Source organism: Musa acuminata, chromosome BXJ3-6 (genome assembly GCF_036884655.1).
Source record: "Musa acuminata AAA Group cultivar baxijiao chromosome BXJ3-6, Cavendish_Baxijiao_AAA, whole genome shotgun sequence".
Taxonomy (NCBI): Eukaryota; Viridiplantae; Streptophyta; class Magnoliopsida; order Zingiberales; family Musaceae; genus Musa; species Musa acuminata.
The window spans coordinates 34,627,037-34,652,340 of record NC_088354.1 but is presented as its reverse complement, the minus strand read 5'-3'; the positions used below and the strand labels follow the sequence as shown (position 1 = coordinate 34,652,340).

General features: G+C 36.3%; 3 protein-coding genes across 3 annotated transcripts; all 3 read left to right on the top strand.

Annotated features, from left to right (window-relative positions):
• The first annotated feature begins 1,495 nt into the window (after positions 1–1,495).
• LOC135641439 (putative RING-H2 finger protein ATL53) lies at positions 1,496–2,221 on the top strand. Its single transcript, XM_065156799.1, has one exon. The coding sequence runs from the start codon at positions 1,496–1,498 to the stop codon at positions 2,219–2,221; it is 726 nt and encodes a 241-aa protein (XP_065012871.1).
• A 6,790-nt stretch (positions 2,222–9,011) lies between these two features.
• Positions 9,012–9,737, top strand: LOC135641438 (putative RING-H2 finger protein ATL53). Its single transcript, XM_065156798.1, has one exon. The coding sequence runs from the start codon at positions 9,012–9,014 to the stop codon at positions 9,735–9,737; it is 726 nt and encodes a 241-aa protein (XP_065012870.1).
• A 10,653-nt stretch (positions 9,738–20,390) lies between these two features.
• LOC135640151 (putative methylesterase 11, chloroplastic) lies at positions 20,391–25,129 on the top strand. Its single transcript, XM_065154329.1, has 5 exons — positions 20,391–20,903; positions 22,766–23,002; positions 23,766–23,909; positions 24,322–24,453; positions 24,551–25,129. The coding sequence occupies exons 1-5, from the start codon at positions 20,508–20,510 to the stop codon at positions 24,836–24,838; spliced, it is 1,197 nt and encodes a 398-aa protein (XP_065010401.1). The 5' UTR covers positions 20,391–20,507; the 3' UTR covers positions 24,839–25,129.
• Positions 25,130–25,304: the final 175 nt, after the last annotated feature.

Below are 25,304 nucleotides of genomic sequence, written 5' to 3'. Positions count from 1 at the left end.
AAGATTAAAAATTTAACAAAAGTTAGAAGATGTAGCATATGTAAAGTCTTCAACAAGTACGTTAAAGGAATAAGTGTGAGAGAATATTATATATGAAGTTGTAAATAGGGTGTTCGATATAAAACTCATACATGTCTGTATCTTTTGGATTCGTTCATGTTTTATTCATATTTTGCATAGCATGTAAACGACTTATAGTAGGTTTGGTATACCCATTTTGGTTGGCTTTAGTTGTCGTTTTGTAAATATAGGTTGTGGGCAATTATCGTGTATATATACAATTGTCCAGAAATAGACCATCCAAGCAATCTTTTGATGGGTTTTCTAGCCCCATAGAGTGGTGTAGAGTGTCAACTTGCATAATACCCAAGAGCTACCTAGGTGGCATATTGTTAGATGAGCCTTTGGGATAGTATTTAGGGCTAGTCCATTACCTTATTTGGTAGTAGTATCATATGGGGACTTGTGGGGACATTTAATTACGACATATCACCTTGGACCCTTTGTCGAGTGACCATTCAGAGTTTGCGAAGTCTATATTTGTCATTCGTATTGCCTATTAAGTGTTTATTAAAATGATTACTAGTGAATACCAAGTTAAATAGTTTCTATAACTTATCTTCTAGGTTCTCGAGGGATCATAAGAAGTTTTGGAGAAGTTGACCTTTTGCGGTTGGACATGCAAAAATGCCACATGAGTTAGATAAGTCAAGTTAAATCCGTGATAGCTCATTATCCACTTATTGTCATTGCTCGCCATCCACGATGGGAGAAGAAGGGAGGAGACGACGGAAAGGAGAGAGAAGAAAAGAGAAGAGGAGGAGAGGATGAGCTACCGGAAAGGAGAGGAAAAGATAAGAGGGAAAGATAAAGCAATGGGAGAGAGGGGGGGAAAGACACGATAATGTGATGGTGATGGCAACCAAGTGAGAGGGGCGGACGAGAAGGGATAGCTTGAAATAAAATGAGATAATCATTTGAAAAAATCTAAAATATAAGTATTTTTTTTAAAAAAATCATCCTTATATCTTTAAATAAAATAATATAAAAAATAAAAATTAATTCAATATATTATTATCGAACTATATAATAAAATATTAAAATATTAAAAAATAATAATTCTACATTTTGCTGTGGAGCTATATTTTGGATGTCAATGCTTGATTGGTTTTAGGGAGGAATTAATTTGGCGTCTAGTAGTGAATGGCTTCCGTCAACACGGAGGAGCAGGAAAGAGTTGACTTAACAGAGATGACGTCATAAAAGCTTTCGATTTCCAATTAAATCTTCACTAATAATCCATCAAGAACGAAGCAAGTTCCGTAGGATTTCAACACGTGTCGAATGGAACTGCTTTCGGAGTCCAACTCGCAAACTTATGTGGCAACGGAAACTACGCGTCCGATTGTCTTTACGATTTGTACTCGATGAATTCGATCCCGTCTCGGATTCGCAGACCAGAATCTCTCTCTCTCTCTATATATAAAGCCACTCCATGGCAGGAATTGAGCCGAGTTCATTCACACGGTTGAAGTGCGACAAGAAGGCGATGGAGACGACTCCTGTCCATGGCTATGCCGATTGGGTTCTCACGGCCTATCAAACTCATGGGAGGCCGGCATCGGCTCCGGTGGTGATCAAACTCGGCTACACCGTGATGCACATTCTTGAAGGTCAAGTCGTGGAGGAACCGCCCCGTTCCTACCACATCTTTCTCTTCACTCTCGGCCACTTCCTCCACCAAGCATCTCGCCGCCAGGCGATCTCGACCGTTCTCTTAATCGCCGGCGTCTATGGTTATGACATCTGCTTCGCCGGGCGGTTGGAGAGACAACTCGTTGCCTTCTGCAATTATCCAGTCGAGACGGCTTTGAACTCGGGCAACGGGTTCGACATGATCGTGGACGTACTTTTGGCCCACTTCCCGATCGATGAGGAACCTTCTTCGGACGTCGAAGGCGTCGGCGAGAACGGGAATTTCGGCGGCATCCCGGCGTCGACGGATGCGGTGAAGGAGCTGGCGGTGGTGAAGTACGAGCGTGGAGGAGATGTCAGAGAGGAGAGTTGCATCATCTGCTTCGCGGAGTTCGACGAGGGCGTGGAGGTGACGCGGATGCCATGCAAGCACGCCTTCCATGGCGGCTGTCTCACTCGATGGTTGGAGAGAAGCCATGTGTGTCCTCTCTGCAGACACGCCATACCTGCTTCTGCTGATCCCTGAAATGCTTCTCCTCTTCTTGATCTCCCCGAGATACAGAGACATCTTCTGTTTCCTGCTTCTGGACTGCATATTGCTAATGATGAAGAGAAAAGAAGTGCCAGCGGATGCAGTCGATTCGAATGGTAGATAATGGCGTTCGAGTTGTACGTACATATATACATTGATGAGGACCTGAAAGAAGTAATTGGTTCTTCAAGTCATCGAACAGTGTGTGGTGCATTAGGTAAATGAAGTTGGTAATGAATTGCCTTTCTTAGGAAAATAAAACGCTATACAATCCCATCTGGTGTTCTTTCTTGTTTCGTTCTACCACTCTGTTTGTGTTGTGCTTGTTAGAGCTCTCTGTTTGTGGCAGAGATCTCTCTGTTCTATGCTTATTGCAAGCATCCTCGGTTTGTGACAGATCAAACAGTTGTAGTTATGTGCCGTTCAATGCAGATTGGGAGTGAGCAAGAGAATAATCCATTTTGACCCACTTCAGTAACTCGACATTTCTCGAATTTAGCATAATTGAACCCTAATTTAACTTCAAGAAAGATTTCAAAATAACATTCATTTTTTTAATATAGCATTGCTTCTTTTGGAAAGTCATTTATTCTTTCGGTGCATTAGCATTCTTTTGGCATGTCAGTTGATCCTCTAGTATATTATCGTATATTTCGACATATCAATTTATCCTTCTTCAATATTTGATATAATGTTCGATTTTTCAGCATAACATCAAGAACTTTTATCACATTGTTTGAGCCATTGACACCACTTTTAATCTTTGACATCTAAATATTTGACAATCCATATATTTAATCAAAATACCCCTATATAATTTAGGTTATTATAAGATAATTTTTAAAACTTTTTAATTAATTTTAATATCAAAATTTTATATTTAACATTAAAGGTCAATATTCCACGTATCAACTATTCCCAACATTTTGATTTTATTAAGATTAATTTTTTAAATAATTAAAAAATCATAAATATTTAGAAAAATTTGTAATAAATACCATTATAATCACAAGGGAGGGAAGGATTTGATCTTGGCAATTATTTGATTGCAAAATTGACCAATAAGATTGATATATATTTAATTTTTAACTCAAAATTTTGATTTTAAATTTTTTTAGTAAGCATTCAAAATTGCAAGATATATCTTAGGTAATTTGTAAGATATATAAAAAGATACAAATATATATAAGTATTGATGTGATATAATACTTATATATATTCGCATCTTTTGATTTTATTCATGTTTTATAGAGCATGTAGATGACTTATAATAGGTTTTGTAGTCTCATTTTGGTTAGCTTTTGTGGTCATTTTAGGCTTATAAACGTAAGTTATGTGCAATTATCACGTATAAGTAGAACTACTTAAAAACAATCCAAGTAGTCATTTTATTGATTTTCTAGCTCCATAGAGTAGTGCGAAGTGTCAACCAGCATAACACCTAGGAGCTACCTATGTGGCACATGGTTAGATAGGCTTTTGGGGTAGTGTTAAGGGGTTTTACAATAGTGTCATGTGGGCACTTGTGAGGATATTTACTCATGACAATCCACCTTGAACCCTTTGTCACATGACCATTCAGAGTTTGCAAAATCTATATAATACAAATCGTCTATCAAATGTTTTCTGAAATGGCTACTTGTGAATCACAAGTTAAATACTTTCTCTAATTTGTCTTCTCTTTTGTATGTCTTTAAGGGCTATAAGAGGATTTAAGCAGGCTGATTTTTTTAAGGATAAACATGTAATGGTGTCACATGACTTATGCAAAACCAACTAAGTCTATACATATGGTATTAGAGTTGGACAAGTATACTTAGAAACATTTTGCAAATAAACATGGAGACTTAGCAGGGTTGCATTAACGGTAGTAAGCATACACAACTATTTAAGAGAAACAAGCATAGAGTTGTAGGGAAAAGAGTCACTTAGAGGAGTGGGCCTTCAAGATTAGCATTCAAAGAAAAATAGCCAACCCTTCACACAAAGATACCATAAGGACAATCGAACTATAAAAAATCTATAGCATACGGAGGTTAGGATGGTTGACTTTGAACTAAGACTTGACGTTGACAACCAAACTTTATAGCGCTTAAGACAAACATGATACTTGGTAAAGGATAAAACTATGTAAGGTGAGATGGTTTGCTCAATGATCGAAAGGGTTGTGCAAAGCTCATAGAGGTGAGAGAAATTACTAACTTAAAGAATTTATTACTTATACAAAAAACTTGTATGTAGACGATGGACTATTCATGACTATTCTAAGGTGACCAAAACTCGGTGCTATTGAACATTGAAATTTTTTCTTCGACATTAGAAAGAAACGTTTGTATAAACCTAAAGTATACAATAAGTTCAACATATTACTAAGTCATGAGGGGCACAACAAGGGTTGAATTAGAAGAGTCACAATCTAGCAAGTGCATTCACGGGAGTTAAATAGTGCATAACTCGTTCAGCAAAGTAGAATAGTCTAAGAGGATGATAGTCTCTAAAACTTCTAAAAGGAAAGATGCAAAGAGTAAAGTTGCTCTAATAGGATATATAACTAGGAGGGATAAGTCTTGATTCTCCAAAGGAAGAATCATGTATAACTTATTACATATGTTGAGGAGAGATACCTCAAAATAACAACTCCATAAAGTTTAATGAACTGAGCAAGCGACGAGGAGTTATCATATGACGTAATATATTGGTGGATGCATTGCAAGATCAGGTCGGAGAGAAAACTAAAGCAACACTAAATGAAAGCATACTTAGAGTCGATGTAGAGATTGGACTTAATGGAGAGTTGACCCATGGATGGTGGGAACGAGAGCCACCATCAATTCAATACAAACCAATGAGTGAAACAACTTATATGAAACTTGGTGAAGTGCCCAAGCAGCATGAAAAGAGTCGACATAAAAGATAGAATATGAAGTGGAGATATAAATCTTTCCTTGAACAAAAGTCAAGGACATGAACTCTTATAGAGGCAAGAGCATAACTCAATTTATCGAGGTGAAGTTGGGGTTAGAAAACTTTGGCATGGGGCAAGAGGACATTTAAGTAGATACTCTTGAAGAATATGTCATTGTATTACCATTCGAGTTTCTAAGAAGGAAGTGGTGTGCAATAGATATTGTACTGAGGACAGAAACTTAGGATCTAAACAATGGCGTACTAATTTTAACAAAGTTATTAGACTTCAAGGGCTACTAGGCAATGGAATGCCCTAGAGCTATGCTTCATCTAGGTGTGACTCGAGAGTAGGTGGACGAAGATCAATTGTCAAAGAAGTAAATATAATAATAGGTGGTAAAGGCCTTGTAATGCGTAGGCAAAGGCTACACATAAAGATACTATAGTTTGAGTTTATCTCTTAAAGATCAAAATATAATAAAGATGTTACTGAGAGGCAACATTGTACAACGGATTGTGTTAAAATCATTCAAGATAAAAATGACATATAAGAGAAGTCTCGTAAGAGATATGTTTATACGGAGATATGATTGAGAGCTATTATGAGCTCCACTTCAGTGAACAATACGACAAGAAAGGCTAAGGATTAAATAAGTGAATATCATGATACCATAGAGGTGGGTGTTTTATGCGTGCATCAAATTTTGTATCGGATGAAATCTTTGGTCATCAACAAATAAGAACTATATACCATCGAGGAAAAATTTTGAGTGTAAGAACTAGTAAGTCCCATATGAGTGACTTGATCATATAAAGGTATAATCAGAGTAACTAGGTAGTTTGACTGCTCCAATGCTTATATTTGCTTAAGGAAGCTTAAAATGCCAGAGAACAAGGCTAAGTAAGCGAATGTTGTTAGTTTAGAGGAGAATTGCTTAGAAAACATAAGAGTTGAAGTAAAGCAGAATATAATTGGTACAAGGCATACAACATGATGGCAATGGCCATGCATGAGAGTTGTAGTTTAGAGGAGAATTGCTTAGAAAACATAAAGGTGTTGAACCAAGTTGTCAAAAGGGATGAGGAAGTGACGATGGGTTTAGAGAGAGAACTACACAAAATCAAGCATTGATTAGAATAGAGGTGCAGTTAGAGTAGTGTCATAGTATCGTAGAGACAAATATACCAATAACTTAGAAAGGAACGTAGATATGAGATGATAGATAATGGGGTCATGAGTTTGACAATGTCATGGTACCATATAAGCACGACTTTCATAAAGTTATCGATTCCTTGCTCTCAATAAAGGGTGAGTACTTAGTCATGAAAGAAGCCAAGGAGGCGAAGAATACAAAGGTAAATTTCAAGTACTGAGATAAGGCTAATGGCCAGAGACAAAAAAAACTTCACAAGACCAGTGTCAACGGTCTTCTTATCTAAATAGTTGAAAGTGAGAGACTTCGGGTCGATGCAAGAGTGCTTAACTAAGGAATGAATAGGGTAATATGTGGTGTTATACATTTTCTTTTCAAAGGAGTAGGCAGTAGAAATGATAGAGAAGAAGGTACAATTTTAAATGTGGCAAACTGTTAGAGATTTGCTCCAAGTCGAGATAAAATTTTATTATTTTCAACAAAACTTCATGCATTCCAAAAGTTTAATGGTAATGAGAAGGTAAATTGTAATACCTAACACAATGCAAGGAGTGCAAACACTTATGTTACTTCAGAAGTGTGAGCAAAAAGTAAACGAATGCTAGTAACCAAATCAATATATGAAGTACAACCCTCGAGGAGGTGGGCGAAGTCAAATAACTTTTACTTTATCAACCCTTAAAAGAATACACGAAACTGAATTCTCTAGTTTCTTATTTATCTTATAAAGGAGCTCTTTCTATGTTTAAAGATCTTTCGAATAAAGTGAAAGATAATAATTTTTAAAATCTCACCAATGATAATTAGCGCTATCGAGAGTAGACTATTCACTTTATTTTCTAATAAAATGGCAATCAAAAGCAGAAATGATACTGACCTACTTGAAAACGATAATAAATGGAGTGGTATTGATGGGTATATTTTATGAAGGAAAGACCTAAAAAACTTTAAAGTTTGTGAGGTAATGTTTATTCAAGTTCAAACAAGCATCCACCCAATTCAAACAAACGTTTAAGAGGCTAGTTCATAATAAGGAAGGACTTTTTCCTTCATCTATCTACAAGAACTTATAATGATCAATATAACTTAGTCGATTCTATACTAGTGTCTGAGTCATTGGTGAGTTGAAGTAACATGACAGATTAAAGTTCGACTACTCAATAACAACGATGAAGAGTAGCTGGGAGCTAAAAGGTGCGTTGCAGCTAGAGTAGAAGATTAAAAATTTAACAAAAGTTAGAAGATGTAGCATATGTAAAGTCTTCAACAAGTACGTTAAAGGAATAAGTGTGAGAGAATATTATATATGAAGTTGTAAATAGGGTGTTCGATATAAAACTCATACATGTCTGTATATTTTGGATTTGTTCATGTTTTATTCATATTTTGCATAGCATGTAAACGACTTATAGTAGGTTTGGTATACCCATTTTGGTTGACTTTAGTTGTCGTTTTGTAAATATAGGTTATGGGCAATTATCGTGTATAGATACAATTGTCCAGAAATAGACCATCCAAGCAGTCTTTTGAGGGGTTTTCTAGCCCCATAGAGTGGTGTAGAGTGTCAACTTGCATAATACCCAAGAGCTACCTAGGTGGCATATGGTTAGATGAGCCTTTGGGATAGTATTTAGGGCTAGTTCATTACCTTATTTGGTAGTAGTATCATATGGGGACTTGTGGAGACTTTTAATTGCGACAAATCACTTTGGACCCTTTGTCGAGTGACCGTTCAGAGTTTGCGAAGTCTATATTTGTCATTTGTATTGCCTATTAAGTGTTTATTAAAATGATTACTAGTGAATACCAAGTTAAATAGTTTCTATAACTTATCTTCTAGGTTCTCGAGAGATCATAAGAAGTTTTGGAGAAGTTGACCTTTTGCGGTTGGACATGCAAAAATGCCACATGAGTTAGATAAGTCAAGTTAAATCCGTGATAGCTCATTATCCACTTATTGTCATTGCTCGCCATCCACGATGGGAGAAGAAGGGAGGAGACGACGGAAAGGAGAGAGAAGAAAAGAGAAGAGGAGGAGAGGATGAGCTACCGGAAAGGAGAGGAAAAGATAAGAGGGAAAGATCAAGCAATGGGAGAGAGGGGGGGGAAAGACACGATAATGTGATGGTGATGGCAACCAAGTGAGAGGGGCGGACGAGAAGGGATAGTTTGAAATAAAATGAGATAATCATTTGAAAAAATCTAAAATATAAGTATTTTTTTTAAAAAAAAATCATCCTTATATCTTTAAATAAAATAATATAAAAAATAAAAATTAATTCAATATATTATTATCGAACTATATAATAAAATATTAAAATATTAAAAAAAAATAATTCTACATTTTGCTGTGGAGCTATATTTTGGATGTCAATGCTTGATTGGTTTTAGGGAGGAATTAATTTGGCGTCTAGTAGTGAATGGCTTCCGTCAACACGGAGGAGCAGGAAAGAGTTGACTTAACAGAGATGACGTCATAAAAGCTTTCGATTTCCAATTAAATCTTCACTAATAATCCATCAAGAACGAAGCAAGTTCGTTCTTCCGTAGGATTTCAACACGTGTCGAATGGAACTGCTTTCGGAGTCCAACTCGCAAACTTATGTGGCAACGGAAACTACGCGTCCGATTGTCTTTACGATTTGTACTCGATGAATTCGATCCCGTCTCGGATTCGCAGACCAGAATCTCTCTCTCTCTCTCTCTCTATATAAAGCCACTCCATGGCAGGAATTGAGCCGAGTTCATTCACACGGTTGAAGTGCGACAAGAAGGCGATGGAGACGACTCCTGTCCATGGCTATGCCGATTGGGTTCTCACGGCCTATCAAACTCATGGGAGGCCGGCATCGGCTCCGGTGGTGATCAAACTCGGCTACACCGTGATGCACATTCTTGAAGGTCAAGTCGTGGAGGAACCGCCCCGTTCCTACCACATCTTTCTCTTCACTCTCGGCCACTTCCTCCACCAAGCATCTCGCCGCCAGGCGATCTCGACCGTTCTCTTAATCGCCGGCGTCTATGGTTATGACATCTGCTTCGCCGGGCGGTTGGAGAGACAACTCGTTGCCTTCTGCAATTATCCAGTCGAGACGGCTTTGAACTCGGGCAACGGGTTCGACATGATCGTGGACGTACTTTTGGCCCACTTCCCGATCGATGAGGAACCTTCTTCGGACGTCGAAGGCGTCGGCGAGAACGGGAATTTCGGCGGCATCCCGGCGTCGACGGATGCGGTGAAGGAGCTGGCGGTGGTGAAGTACGAGCGTGGAGGAGATGTCAGAGAGGAGAGTTGCATCATCTGCTTCGCGGAGTTCGACGAGGGCGTGGAGGTGACGCGGATGCCATGCAAGCACGCCTTCCATGGCGGCTGTCTCACTCGATGGTTGGAGAGAAGCCATGCGTGTCCTCTCTGCAGACACGCCATACCTGCTTCTGCTGATCCCTGAAATGCTTCTCCTCTTCTTGATCTCCCCGAGATACAGAGACATCTTCTGTTTCCTGCTTCTGGAATGCATATTGCTAATGATGAAGAGAAAAGAAGTGCCAGCGGATGCAGTCGATTCGAATGGTAGATAATGGCGTTCGAGTTGTACGTACATATATACATTGATGAGGACCTGAAAGAAGTAATTGGTTCTTCAAGTCATCGAACAGTGTGTGGTGCATTAGGTAAATGAAGTTGGTAATGAATTGCCTTTCTTAGGAAAATAAAACGCTATACAATCCCATCTGGTGTTCTTTCTTGTTTCGTTCTACCACTCTGTTTGTGTTGTGCTTGTTAGAGCTCTCTGTTTGTGGCAGATATCTCTCTGTTCTATGCTTATTGCAAGCATCCTCGGCTTGTGGCAGATCAAACAATTGTAGTTATTGTAACGGTTATTATTAAATATCTTATTTAATAATAACGTAACCGTTCTTATTAAGATTCATTTTCATGAATTTCTTCATTTATTATGGTTTAAATGATTTCAGTTTCTTATTCTTTATGCATGAAACCGTTATTATTAAATTAAATATTTAATATCATTAAGTTCTTCATTATGGTCCAAACGTTACAAATTTGAATTAATTCTTGAACGTTATGAGTTGGTGATGATAAATGTTCTTGATGGGAGAACATCTATATATACATGAGGATTTTGGTCCCTTGGCTCAATCATCTCTTTGAAGCGAAAGGCTTTCCTACACCATCTAAAGCGAGAGTTCTGAGCCGAGAAGAACCAAAGTTCAAGAAGAAACCTCTGTAGAAATTCTTGGCGACAATGGCTGGAGGTACGCTATTTCGTTTCCGCATTAGTTTTATTGTGTTTCTATTACAATGATTTAGAAACACAAGTTGGCTTCATTAAAATTTCTTACATTTGGTATCAGAGCCGAATGACCTCTGCCTTGATATGAAAAAGTTTTCATTTTTATGCCATGAAAATGATTTGATTTTGGTTTCTTCTTGGAAACTTGTTGATATATTTTGTTGAAAATCATGAGGAAATATCATTTTCAACATTTTTAGTTAGTAAATTGCTCATATTATGTATGCATATTTAGTTATATTAAATTATGTTTATGAGCAAATTTTTTATGTTTAAAATGTCTAGTGATCCATATAATCTTAATTAATTAAGAATTAGCCACAGCATCCTTAATTAATTAAAATTATATATAAAGTTAAAATAAGGATCACATAAGTAATTAGACATCATATTGTGATTGATTATATTTCCTATAATAATTGTTATTCTACAGAATCTTTTATTATATTTAATATAATTAATCATGATAAAATATCAGATTATTTTCATAATTTACCCACAAGGATTATGAATTGGAATATAATTTGATAGTTTTATCATAAAGATCATTTGAATCTATTTGAATTAAGAATTTAGCCCACAGGCAATTTTTATGTCATGAGATTCATATTTTTGACATGTTTCACATTGGTAAAACATGTAATTTAGTCTATTAAGCTTCAAATTTTGACATAAGCATGTTTGATTTTATTCAGTTTCTCAAACTGTTAATTTCTCTGATATTCGATGTGATATTCCCGAACTTAGTGGTGATAACTATAAAATATGGAAGGAGAGGGTTCTCCTCCATTTAGGGTGGATGGATATTGATTATGCTATTAGAAAAGACGAACCACTTATAGTCACTGATACCAGCACTCTAACTGAGATCGCGTTATATGAGCGATGGGAGCGATCCAATCGGCTCAGCGTGATGTTTATCAAAACTAAGATAACTGCTGGCATACGTGGTTCTGTTGACCAGCATGAAAATGTCCGAGACTTGCTAAAGGCTATCGATGAATAATTCATCACTTCGGATAAGGCACTAGCAAGCACCCTTATTATGAAATTTTCATCACTTAGACTCACCAACATAAAGGGTGTGCGTGAGCACATAATGCAAATGCGAGATATTGCGGTTCAACTTAAGAAACTTGAGGTTAATATGTCAGAATCCTTCCTAGTGCACTATATTCTGAACACCCTTCCACCTCAATATAGCCCTTTTAAAATTTCATACAATACACATAAGGATAAATGGTCAATTAATGAATTAATGACCATGTGTGTTCAAGAAGAAGAGAGGCTAGTAATGGAATTGGGTGAGAGTGCATTGATGGTAACCACTCGAGGGAAGAACAAAACTGACAAACATCAAGCCAATCAAAAAGCTTATCAGCAGGGAAAAGGTAAAATACCACCCCAAGCTGATATCAAGAAAGAAGCAAGGTGTTTCTTTTGTAAAAGAAAGGGACACATGAAGAAGGAATGTACGAAATTCCAACAATGGCTTGAAAAGAAAGGTAAACCAACCTCATATGTATGTTATGAATCTAATATGGTCAATGTTAATATTAACACCTGGTGGATTGACTCTGGATCAACAATCCATATTGCAAACTCTTTGCAGGGTATGCAAAACCTAAGGAAGCCAGTGGGAAGTGAGCAAAGCATCTTATCAGGAAATAAGATGGGCTCACATGTGGAAGCAATTAGAACATGCATTTTAACTTTAAGTAGTGGTTTTGTTTTAAAATTGGAAAGAACCTTTTATGTACCAAGTTTCTCACGAAACTTAATTTCTGTTTCCAGACTCGTACCATTTGGATATTCCTTTAATTTTAAAGACACATCATTTCGTTTATTATATAAATCTGATTGTGTTGGGAATGGTATTTTGTCTGACGGTCTTTACCGTATTTTATTACAAAATGATAATACTCAAGGTTCAATGCATGTTCACGCTGGTATTAAGAGGTGTAATATTAATGAGGACTCCTCTATATTATGGCATCGGAGATTAGGACACATCTCCATAGAGAGAATTAAAAGATTAGTTAAAGATGGGGTACTTAGTACTCTTGATTTTACTAATTTTAAGACTTGTGTGGACTGTATTAAAGGAAAACAGACCAATAAGTCCAAAATGGGTGCTAATAGGAGTTCAGACTTATTAGAAATAATTCATACTGATATATGTTGTCCAGACATGGACATACATGGTCAGAAATACTTCATCTCCTTTATAGATGATTACTCACGATATATGTATATATATTTGCTTCATAATAAAAATGAAGCATTGGATGTCTTCAAAGTCTTTAAGGCTGAAGTTGAGAACCAATGTGGTAAGCAAATTAAAATTGTGAGATCAGATAGGGGTGGAGAATATTATGGTAGATATACTGAAAATGGATAAGCACCTGGTCCTTTTGCTAAGTTTCTTCAAGAACATGGGATTATTGCCCAATACACTATGCCTGGTTCTCCAGACCAGAATGGTGTTGCAGAAAGAAGAAACCGAACATTATTGGACATGGTGTGGAGTATGCTTAACAACTCCAATCTTCCTAAGTTCTTGTGGACTGAAGCACTAAAGACGGCTGTGTATATATTAAACCGAGTTCCAACCAAGGATGTCCAAAAGACACCATTTGAACTATGGAAAGGTTGGAAACCGAGTTTGCGACATATGCGCATTTGGGGATGTCCGTCTGAAGTTAGGATATATAATCCACAAGAGAAGAAATTGGACCCGAGGACTGTTAGTGGGTATTTCATTGGATATGCCGAAAAGTCCAAAGGTTACAGGTTCTATTGTCCATCTCACACAACTAGGATTGTGGAATCAAGAAACGCTAAATTTCTTGAGGATGATGTGATTAGTGGGAGCGATCATTTCAGGAACATAGTTTCCGCACATGATCATATAGAATCTCAACCTTCCACATCAAATGATAGATTGATTATAGTTCATAGCACTCCTCAAGTAGAAACTAGTGCTGAACAACCAATCATTGAAATTCCACAAGTTGTTGATAATATTCTAATAGATCAAGCAGTTCAGGAATTACAACAAGCTCCTGAACAACTAGTTGAACCACAAGTTCCTCAAGGAACCATTGGTACAACATTAAGAAGATCTACTAGAAATAAAAGATCAGCAATTCCTAGTGATTATGTTGTATATCTACAAGAATCTGACTATAATATTGGAGCCAAAAATGATCCTGAAACATTTTCACAAGCCATGAGTTGCAAAAAGTCAAATTTGTGGCATGATGCTATGAAAGAAGAGATGAATTCCATGATGAGCAATGGAGTCTGGGATCTTGTAGAGTTACCTAATGAAGCAAAGGCCATTGGTTGCAAATGAGTCTTTAAAACTAAGAAAGATTCGTTAGGCAACATTGAGAGATACAAGACAAGACTTGTTGCAAAGGGATTTACTCAAAAAGAGGGAATCGATTATACGGAGACATTTTCTCCTGTATCTAAGAAAGATTCTCTGCGTATTATTTTAGCATTAGTTGCTCATTTTGACCTTGAGTTGCAACAAATGGATGTGAAAACAGCATTTCTTAATGGAGATCTAGAGGAAGAGGTTTATATGAAACAACCTGAAGGTTTCTCTTCTAGTGTTGGTGAGCACTTGGTTTGCAAGCTTAGGAAGTCTATATACGACTTAAAACAAGCCTCCCGCCAATGGTATTTTAAATTTCATGAAGTGATTTCTTCATTCGGATTTGTTGAAAATCTCATGGATCAATGCATATACCAGAAGGTTAGTGGGAGTAAAATATGTTTCCTTGTTTTATACGTAGATGATATTTTGCTTGCAACTAATGATAAGGATTTGCTGCATGAGGTGAAACAATTTCTTTCTAAAAATTTTGACATGAAGGATATGGGTGAAGCATCTTATGTCATTGGCATTAAGATCTATAGAGATAGACCTCAAGGCATTTTAGGTCTATCACAAGAAACCTATATTGATAAACTTTTAGAAAGATTTCGGATGAAGGATTGTTCACCAAGTGTTGCTCCCATTGTGAAAGGTGATAGGTTCAATTTGAACCAATGCCCAAAGAACAATTTTGAAAGGGAATCAATGAAAAACATCCCATATGCTTCTGTCGTAGGAAGCCTTATGTATGCTCAGGTCTGTACTAGACCTGATATTGCATTTATTGTGGGGATGCTAGGTCGATATCAGAGTAATCCAGGTATGGACCACTGGAGAGCTGCAAAGAAAGTGATGAGGTATCTACAAGGAACCAAAGATTATATGCTTATGTATAGACATACAGACAATCTGGATGTGATTGGTTACTCAGATTCAGACTTCGCCGGTTGTGTTGATTCTCGTAAATCAACATCAGGATATATTTTTATGATGGTCGGTGGAGCTATTTCTTGGAGAAGTGCTAAGCAGACCTTGATTGCTACTTCTACCATGGAAGCTGAGTTTGTCTCCTGCTTTGAGGCTACTTCACATGGTGTATGGCTTAAGAGTTTCATTTCTGGGCTTAGAATCATGGATTCTATTTCTAGGCCATTAAGAATTTTCTGTGACAATTCAGCTGCTGTCTTTATGGCTAAAAACAATAAAAGTCGAAGTCGAAGTAAACACATCGACATTAAGTATTTAGCCATAAGAGGACGTGTAAAAGAACAGAAAGTGGTCATTGAGCACATTAGCACTGAATTGATGATTGCTGATCCTTTGACTAAAGGCATGCCACCTCTAAAATTCAAGGATCATGTAAAGAAAATGGGACTTAGTTCCACTTTGTAATGATATTGAAACTCTTATATATTGTGAAATTTTCTCATTTATGTGCACATTATTTTGAGAAAATATATTGTTGTTGGACCAAGAATAAACATAAGGTTTATTCATAAAGTAATATTACCACATTAAGATTAAGAAACTAAATACATCGTGATACATGGATGATAATACTCGCTCTTAGAGGACTTATCGCTATGATTCATGTATTTATTTCTTAAGAAAGTTGTTCGAGAAAGATTAATTCAAATTATTAAGATAAACGTATGGACCAAGTGGGAGAATGTAACGGTTATTATTAAATATCTTATTTAATAATAACGTAACCGTTCTTATTAAGATTCATTATCATGAATTTCTTCATTTATTATGGTTTAAATGATTTCAGTTTCTTATTCTTTATGCATGAAACCGTTATTATTAAATTAAATATTTAATATCATTAAGTTTTTCATTATGGTCCAAACGTTACAAATTTGAATTAATTCTTGAACGTTATGAGTTGGTGATGATAAATGTTCTTGATGGGAGAACATCTATATATACTGAGGATTTTGGTCCCTTGGCTCAATCATCTCTTTGAAGCGAAAGGCTTTCCTACACCATCTAAAGCGAGAGTTCTGAGCCGAGAAGAACCAAAGTTCAAGAAGAAACCTCTGCAGAAATTCTTGGCGACAATGGCTGGAGGTACGCTATTTCATTTCCGCATTAGTTTTATTGTGTTTCTATTACAATGATTTAGAAAATTCATTAAAATTTCTTACTGATATGTGCCGTTCAATTCAGATTGAGAGTGAGCAAGAGAGTAACTTTAATGTTTAACAGTATTGATTTAGTTATTCAATTAAATTAAATTAATATTTAATTGATTTGAATAACTTTAGTGCAATAACATAACTGTTTCATCCAATGCATTAAAAATAATTTAATTTAACTTGTATATAATCTTCCAAATCATGCAATTGCTTATATAGTGATTGGTTCATCACATCAAGGAGGTAGTTTTACTTATGGAGATTTTATCTGACACACTTCATATCTATAAGTGTGTTGACGCAGAAAAGCCATCAGTGAAGGATATAGACATCTGTGACTCTTCTCCCATCTCTAATGTTGGTTGCATGAGGCTTCGATTGATATGATGATGAAGATAATATTATATTTCCATTCTAATAATTGATGTGATGAAGATAATATTTGAGGTTCATCTCGATGAGATATTAATATGAATTCTGAGACTAATTATGTAGATTATGGAACGGAGATAATTTGGAAGAAGACTATCTTCTTCTTCTTACGATAGCAAATGATCAAATACTCTATAAGATTAGAAAGAATACCATTGTGAACTCCAAAATGGTTAGACATATACTAATGATAATACATTCATCTCATTATTAAAACCTAATTTAATTCTTCACCTAAACATTAAAACATGGAGGTTGCAATCTCCTAATCTAAATATAAACTCTAAATCAAGCTTTAACGTAGCATTTTGCTCCTATTCTTCACTATCCCTAATATTAGATTAGCTCTAATATCATATATCACAACGATCTAACTCGATATAAAATTAATCTATTAAATTTAGATATTTGAAACTATATACACAAAAATGCTTAAATCAAGTTAATATTTATACATCAAATAAATTCTTGTAAATCAATTTAAGTCTCTTCCCAACTTTGAAGTAGGCTTAGGAAGTTGAGCCCAAGATAGTCCGTGGGGTTCGTCTCGGCATGTCTACTCTTCTTATGGATTCGATACTTGTATCATAGGACCTGAAGAACATGATTAAGATGTATAGATCTTTGATTGTTTGAAAAGAATGCTCACAAAAAATAGTTTAAGCAAGAGATTCTAAATTTCATTGATGATATATAAGACAATTATTTGGGTTGTTAATTCTTTAGAAAACGTTCGGGCAAATAAGATTTGATAAAGATATATAATTACATTAATTCACTAGAGTAGAATTATGACAGATGAAGATTAGCTTGGCAAAGTACACCTAAAGAAATAAGTGGATGGATGGGATGATTACAAATTATTTAATAATAAAAAGAAATATACTAAATAATGAAAGAGCTCATAATCTTATAATAAATTAAGAAAGACTTTACTAGTTATAATAGTTGACACCTTAAAAAAAAAAAATGTTTCGAATCCTCAACGATAAGATCAATGTTTTAGATGTAAAATATGTCAAATAAGATTTTAAACCCTTAATATTTGATAAAAGAATATGATACATCATTACCAAACCAATGTTTTAGGTGTTCAAATATATCAGGATGATATTTTAAATCTTCACTCTTTGGTAAAAGGATCCATTACATCACTATCCAATCATTCTTTTAGATATATAAAATATACTAGATGAGATTTTAAACTCTCAATCACTATAAGAAGAGGTATACCAGCATTATTTTTTCACTTGGAAATAGCATTGATTTCCAATAAATACCCATTATAGAACTTTCTAATTTGACATCAAAGTAGAATATTCTATCTTAATATCAATTTGTAAATAATTTTTTTCGATACAACAAGAATGATAAAAAAAACTAAGTAATTGGTTATTATGGAAAGTATATAAAAAAAAAAAGGTGTTTTCATGAGAATATCAATTACTGACACTCATGGAAGGGCTCAAAATTGCTTTAGCTGAGGACCTGCACAGGATGCATATTGACATGGATATTAAATGTTTAGATTGATCTATTTCAGGATCTTATTGTTGCTTGTTAACTTCTCATACCAAGTTTAGGATTTAGGATGATGTTTTGAGCTGTCATGAGCAGAGCATTGAATAATGATGTATCTAACTTCTGTTTCTTACTTGAGGGAAAAAACATGATCAGAAACTTCAAAAGGTTCATACTGTGGTGCTCTGCAGGTCACAAGAAACCTGGCTGACATTGTCTTTTTGCCACTGCATAAATGTTATCTTCTTTTCTAGCTTTTATCTACAGCTATATGCAGATCATTCTTGTTTTCTTTCCTACCTTCCATGGGGGCAAAACTGTTGTACATTTTCCAGCTTATCATTTCAGCACTCATGGATGCTACTGTATCACAAAGGATCAGCTAACAGATGAGACTTTGGTAAAAAGGAGGAACCTCCTCTGCCACAGTGATTGTTAATATGACAGTGCTGATAGAGAGGCATCATGAGCTTTCAGTTGGAAAGAGTTTGAGGAACATCTAAAGCAGAGTCCTTGGTTTCTCAGCCATGGAGTTCTTGAAAAGCTGCACTTCTTAAAGCTTCCACAACCACTCTCATAAGATTCAGAATGTGGTACACCTCATGAGGCAGCCAGCCACTGATGCTGCTCATCTTCCATGACTTCTTGGATGCTTTCTCATAAATAACAGAGTAAAAGAGCAGCTTTAAAGTGCCCTTTAGAGGTAAACATGTGAAGACCATCCAAGGAAGGTTTGCTATGTTCATTTAATAAGAGCGGTCAGTCCTTCCAACTGCATCTTCATTTAGAGAGGAGAGGAACCTTCACAGAGTAGTCAATTTGAGGAATCTGTTCCACTACAAGCATAAGCAATACTACTCTTTTTCTGATATGATTACAAAATGAGCTGAATGCTGATTCCATCTAGAATCAAGTTCTTGATGCTGAGACATGAGTAGTCTTGAGATCATGTCCACCTCAAAATAATTTGTGTGAAAGAAACATGTCATGCATTTTGTTTTATGTAGAAAATTCAAGCTGCTCAATGAGTTATGTGGGTATGTTTTAATGCCAAAGTCAAAATTTGGTGTGATGACAAGTCAAGCTTCACTCACATTTTGCCACTCAATTCCCAAAGTCGGCAATCCAAAAGTTCTCAATGCTCCTTCCTCCACACCCACACATACACACCAAAACAGAGCATGAAATGATATTAAAGGATTAGTAGGTGGAATAAGGTGGGGAATCTCAGCAGTCTGCTTAGAATGACATGAAAGGAGAGCAATAACATCAGAACATGATGTTAATAACCATATGCCTATTTTTACTTGGCACTTATGTTAGTTTTTAAAAGTTAATTATATATATTTTTTATAATTAATTATATTTAGTATTTCGATCATTATATTTTTAAATATTATATTAAGATTTCTATACTTACGAAAGTAAAAACATCTAATCATGTTTTTCTTACATCATCAATTTTGTTAATGAAAATATTACACGTACTCAATGATAAATTGAAGTAAGGTAAAATCAGTACGTACTTAGTGATAAATAATATGATATTTTCATTAACAAAATTGATGACATAAATTGAAACGATATTAAATGTTTCATTTTCATAGTTATAGGGATCCTAATGTAACCCTTAAAAATATAAGAATAGAAATATTAAGTGTTACATGAGATAATTTATGAGATGTTTTAGTAAAACTAGTTTGTTCTTATTCGTTTGTCCATCATGAAATACATAATTAATCCTCAAATAAATTTTTTTCTTGATTTGTCAATATATTTCCGAGGTTTTTTTAACATATCTATACATATATATTTCACTTAATTTTTTGGGTTTTTTTAACTCGAGATTGGCATATGCATGTGCTACCTACAAGTACAACACGTGTCAAATAGCTATTAGTTTCTTGGTGAAGTTTGCTGCGGTGAACGCAATAGCTGATCTCCACGGTGAGATTCGCGTAGGGCTTCTTAAGCTCGAAATGTACCCTCCAGGTGGCCACGGGAAAATGTGGGACCCAAAAGCACAAGATTGACTTATTTCACGGGGCGTAGAAGACGATGGTGGGAAATTTGTGTCTTCATTTTAGTTTACTCGCCGCGTCCTCGCTTTTACCGAGAAGAAAACCTACCCTTCATTTGTCCGCATAAAGTTCGCAGCAGGAGAAGATCGTCACCGTCCACGTGTTGCTGAGATGTCGTCTTAACCTTCAGATCAGTGTTTGCCGTCTCATTTCAGATAATTAACTTGCAATGGAGAGTACGTCTATGTGACGTTTCTTATATAAGTATTCAGCCACCGCCCTTTCGGCGCGACAGTTGGTTTTCTCTGCTGGACGCCGCGGGCGGAGGAACGCCGACAACGAGGACCCTAGAATTTAGTCTTGGTGAACCCTAGTTCTTCGATCCTTTTCCCATGCGAAGGCGATGGGAGCTCTTGTCTCGTGCTTTTCCGATGCCGGGGAGGGGAGACGGCCGCAGCAGCAGCGCCGCCGGCAGGCGGTGAACCCCCCACCGGGCCTGTCCGCGGAGGTGGCGGCGGCGATTGGGCTCGCTTCGAACGACCGAAGTGGCAAGGCACGGTCGTTGAGGAAGGGCCGCGGCGAGGAGTTGCTGACCCACGAGCAGGCCCTGGCGGCGGCGATCCTCTTGCAGCAGAGCAGCGGCGACGGCACCGGCACCGGGACCGTGCCCTTCGATAGGTCGACGTCTCTGAGATATCCTGGCCATGGTCAGAAAAAACAGGGTCTGCCTAGGAGCTCGAGCTCGAGGCCGCGGTCTCTCGCTGATCCGGTCCTGCAGCCCCAGCAGCTCGTCAATCAGGTCAGCACCATCACCTGGCCCAATTGCCGTCTTCTTCTTCTTCTTCTTCTTCTTCTGATTGTATCTGAATTTGATATGGTAGGCGTATTATTTTTTAATCGATAAATTATTTTATGTTAAGTGTTTTGTTGTTCTAATTGGACTATGAAGATAAAAAAATAAGTTGGAACTCGAGGCATGCTTGGGACATTGAAAGGGTATTACCTCTAATCGCAGCATATGTTCAATTGTGCTTGGATTTGCCACCATTTTATTGGATGAATACCTTCTTTGATCTCTCTTAACTAATTAATAATTAGTTTATTAATTAACTTCTGATGTGAACATGGCTTGTACTTGTTTTCTTTTCACACATTTCTTGACCTGGGATTTTTTTGACCATGAGAGGTAATTTTCTTTGAGGAAAGATAGCAATTTGGAAGAGTAGGAGTTATGCCACACATTTGGGCACATGGAGTTGAGGATTTAATATTCCAGACCTAGTGATTGATTTAAAATTCTATAAAAGAAAATTTTATGGTTTCACTAATAATCATACTAGAAAAAAGTTGTGGAGCCTTAATAAAGACTTTTCTCATCAAAAGTTTGGAACTTGACTTGTTATAATTGCTTGAATTCCAAAATAGACTTTTGCTTTTATTTGAAGATTGAAACTATCTGGTCAAAGATAGTGCATTCTTCTCATTTGCACAATCCTCCTCATCATGATTTCTTTATTAGATGTTGAATAACTGTCCTTATTAATTTAGTTCTATTGCTGGTCAGCAAACTCCAAAAGAAATGTCATTGTTGATCTTTAATCTTGGTCAAATGCTTGCTTGATCAAGACAAAAGATAAGTTCATATGAGCTTTGGCAAAATACCATGAACAGCCGATCCATTGTTTGGTCGAGTAAAACTGCTGTTAATCACTCTATCAAGCATGAAGCTTCAATATCTTTTGTGTTTGTTGCATATTTCAAACTATCATCACCAAGTCCTTGTGGTTATGATTCTAAGACTATCTCTGTTGTTTGCCTTAGCATACGGGAAACATTTAGCTAAAACGAATGTTTTTCTTAATATGAGAAAAACAAATGTGAAGAAAAACTTTTTCTTAGCCTGGTGAAATAGTATATTTTTAAGCAAGAGATTCTGATACTTTAACAACACATGGTCTGTTAGTTTCAGAAGGTTACTGCCAGTATTGTGTATATCACAAGCTTTGTTAAGCACATGGTCTTCTTGTGGCAGCAAATTATATTAGTTGTTTGATACAGTGCTCTTTTACAAAAAGAGATAATAAATTATTCTGGTCTTTTGCAGGGTCCTCCCTTTTGTCAATGATCTTTTTCATTTATGACCATCTATTCATAGTTTTTCCTATTTCTTCAGGTTTTGGTTAACATATACTTGTCTAATATGTTCATCTTATTATAGCCTATTAATAAACATGCAAAGAAAGTAGGTAGTCACATGCCTTCCCTTTGCCTTTATTCTTTATGTTACAGAATGTTAAAATATTACAGTATAATCCCTGTCTGTACCTTTCTTTGCCAGAGCTAGTTGACCCATTGTGCCTACAGATACTTAGTTGGCCTTTTTATCATAAGCTGGCTGGGTTATAGTACTGATGGATTCGTCACATCTTCTATTGACAAGATCATCAGAGGACTAGTCCCTTTGAATTACTAGGCACTAACATAGCCTCTTATTAAAGAATAAACAGCAAGGAAACTTGCTCATCAATGTATAATGATGTAGCAATGAAAACAATCCAAGCCACTTAAATAAGACCCATAGTATTTATGGTAAAATATTAATATCATTAATTCGTTATATTTTTATTGTTTAACTTAATCTTAGTTCTTTTTCTGAAACAGGATCTAAAGATTGATAACTTGGAGACCAAGCATTTTGTTCTCGTTCATGGAGGTGGCTTTGGTGCTTGGTGCTGGTATAAAACTATAGCACTTCTAGAGGACAGTAGATTCAAAGTCAGTGCTATAGACCTCACAGGTTCTGGAGTTAATTCTTTTGATACAAATAAAATTACAAGTCTTCCAGAACATGTAAAGCCACTTACTGATTTCCTTGAAACCCTTGGAGATCTAGACAAGGTGTGTACTCTGCTTATTTATTTCAAAAGAATTTTTTTCATCTGTGTCTTAATAAGCTCTTAAAGTTTATAAGGGGTTCATTTTTTCTCATCATGCCCAAATTTTGTTTCTACCTTTTTTAAGAACATCTATAAATAATTTTCATTTTCATTCTTATTACAAGAAAAGACATCTGCTTAATCTTTCTATGATTATCATTAAGATCATAATCAGAGTGCACCATTTGTATCTAGGTTCCTTCCGATATTATCTTATTCATTATTAAATAGTTGCAGCAATAGGTTCTTTCTTTTTAATTCATCTACTCACTTGTCTGTGATGAATTTAAGGAATTTGCTAAGTTGGACATAGGTACTTATTAATCAGACATCTCAAATGAACAAGCAATAATGTTCTTTGAAAATATTTTGTAAGCTACACAGTTGCATGAAAACAGTGTAATATCTTTTTGGGTGACAATTGACCAGCCTACTAAGGCTACTGTAGACACTATATTCTAGTGTCCAGATGAACTTCCTATCATCACTTAAAATAAGCTAAATACTTCAAGAATTTGTAGCATAATAGTTTGCTCAAGTTGTCTTATGTGTAAGTGCATCATTAATAGGTTCATGAGTTCATAGAACTTGCCGAACTTAATGTATCATGTTGGTTGATTATTCATGTAAACTGGTTTTCCTATTAAGGTAGAATCACTGTGTTATCTCAATGTCTCTCATCTTGGAAGTGCTTCTTTGAGCTCAACAACTTTTAAATTTCTCAGGTGATTTTAGTAGGGCATGATTTTGGTGGTGCTTGTGTGTCATATGCGATGGAAATGTTCCCTTCTAAAGTTGCCAAAGCCATTTTTCTCTGTGCAGCAATGCCAACCAATGGCCAGAATACTCTTGATATGTTTTCACGAGAGGTTTGAATCTGTCCTTGTAACTTGTCCTGAAATAAATTTGACAAGTAGAGTAGAAATAAACATATATTTGAATTTTGTCACAAGACTTTTGAGACAGGTGCATCACTTCACCCCATTTTTCATAATTTGGTATAAGCACGATTTTGTATGTAACGATATATGAATTTTTGACCTTTAACAAGATCTTTACAGGAATTGGAATGTTGATTTGTTTGGCATGAAGTAAAAACATAACAAGACCCTAGAAATTTTAAAGTCTAGTCCATGTGAATGAGCAAATGGCCAACGTAGCATGAAGAAGTAATAAAACCTACATGTACATATGTTTGACAAAACACCATTTCCTAATCTTCTTTTTTTACTTTTTCTTTGAAAACTGGCTTGCCAGTTCTAAGCTCCATTTCTACTGTAGGCAGGTATGAATGATCTGATGCAACAAGCACAAGTTTTTGTGTATGCAAATGGAAAAGACCATCCTCCTACAGCTATTGATCTGGACAGGTCTCTACTGAAAGAGTTGCTGTTTAATCAGAGTCCAGCTAAGGTATACTATTACCGGTGTTCGAGACTAACTACACATTTAATCTTTTGTTATTTGTGCTTACCTTCATTTACTCAATTTCTCTCTTTTGGTTCTGTAGGATGTGGCATTGGCTTTGGTGGCCATGAGGTCTATTCCCTTTGCTCCAGTGTTGGAGAAACTCTCACTCACGGACAAGAATTATGGTTCAGTAAGGAGATTTTACATAGAAACCACCGAGGACAATGCAATACCCATTTCTCTACAGCAGAGCCTGTGTGGTGTCAATCCACCAGAGAAGGTTTTCCGGCTGAAAGGCTCCGATCACTCACCCTTCTTCTCAAAGCCACAAGCACTGCACAAGCTCTTGGTGGAGATATCATCCATCCCCTCGAGTCCGACCCAGTGAATCGTCCAATCACCATTGCTGCAGCCGATTGCCTAAATCAAACAAGACATCCATCACATGCTTTGACAAAAGGCACAGTCCAAAGTGTTCCAACAACTTGGACTCCTTGAATCGTGACGGCAATGGCAATCAGGCATCTTATGTTCTTGTCTGTACACCTGCTCACACCTATTTGTAGTCCTTTAACATATTTCCTCACATTATGCGTTAGGTGGTGAAGTTGATACATGAGAAAGGCATGAAAACTTCTATGATGAAAAAGGTTGATGGCATGTGATAATTCTTCTTTCAGCCCTATCACCATTGGAAGATCCCTTTGTTTGTGTGGATAATACTCAATCTGGTTTCAGGGTTTAATTGAAAAGGCCATCTGTTCTTTGTGGTCCGAAAGATTCAGTTGGCATGATTTGTTCCATTCACAGCTCAGATTGAACAGGAAGTTTGGTAGCATGTCTTCTTCCTCTCC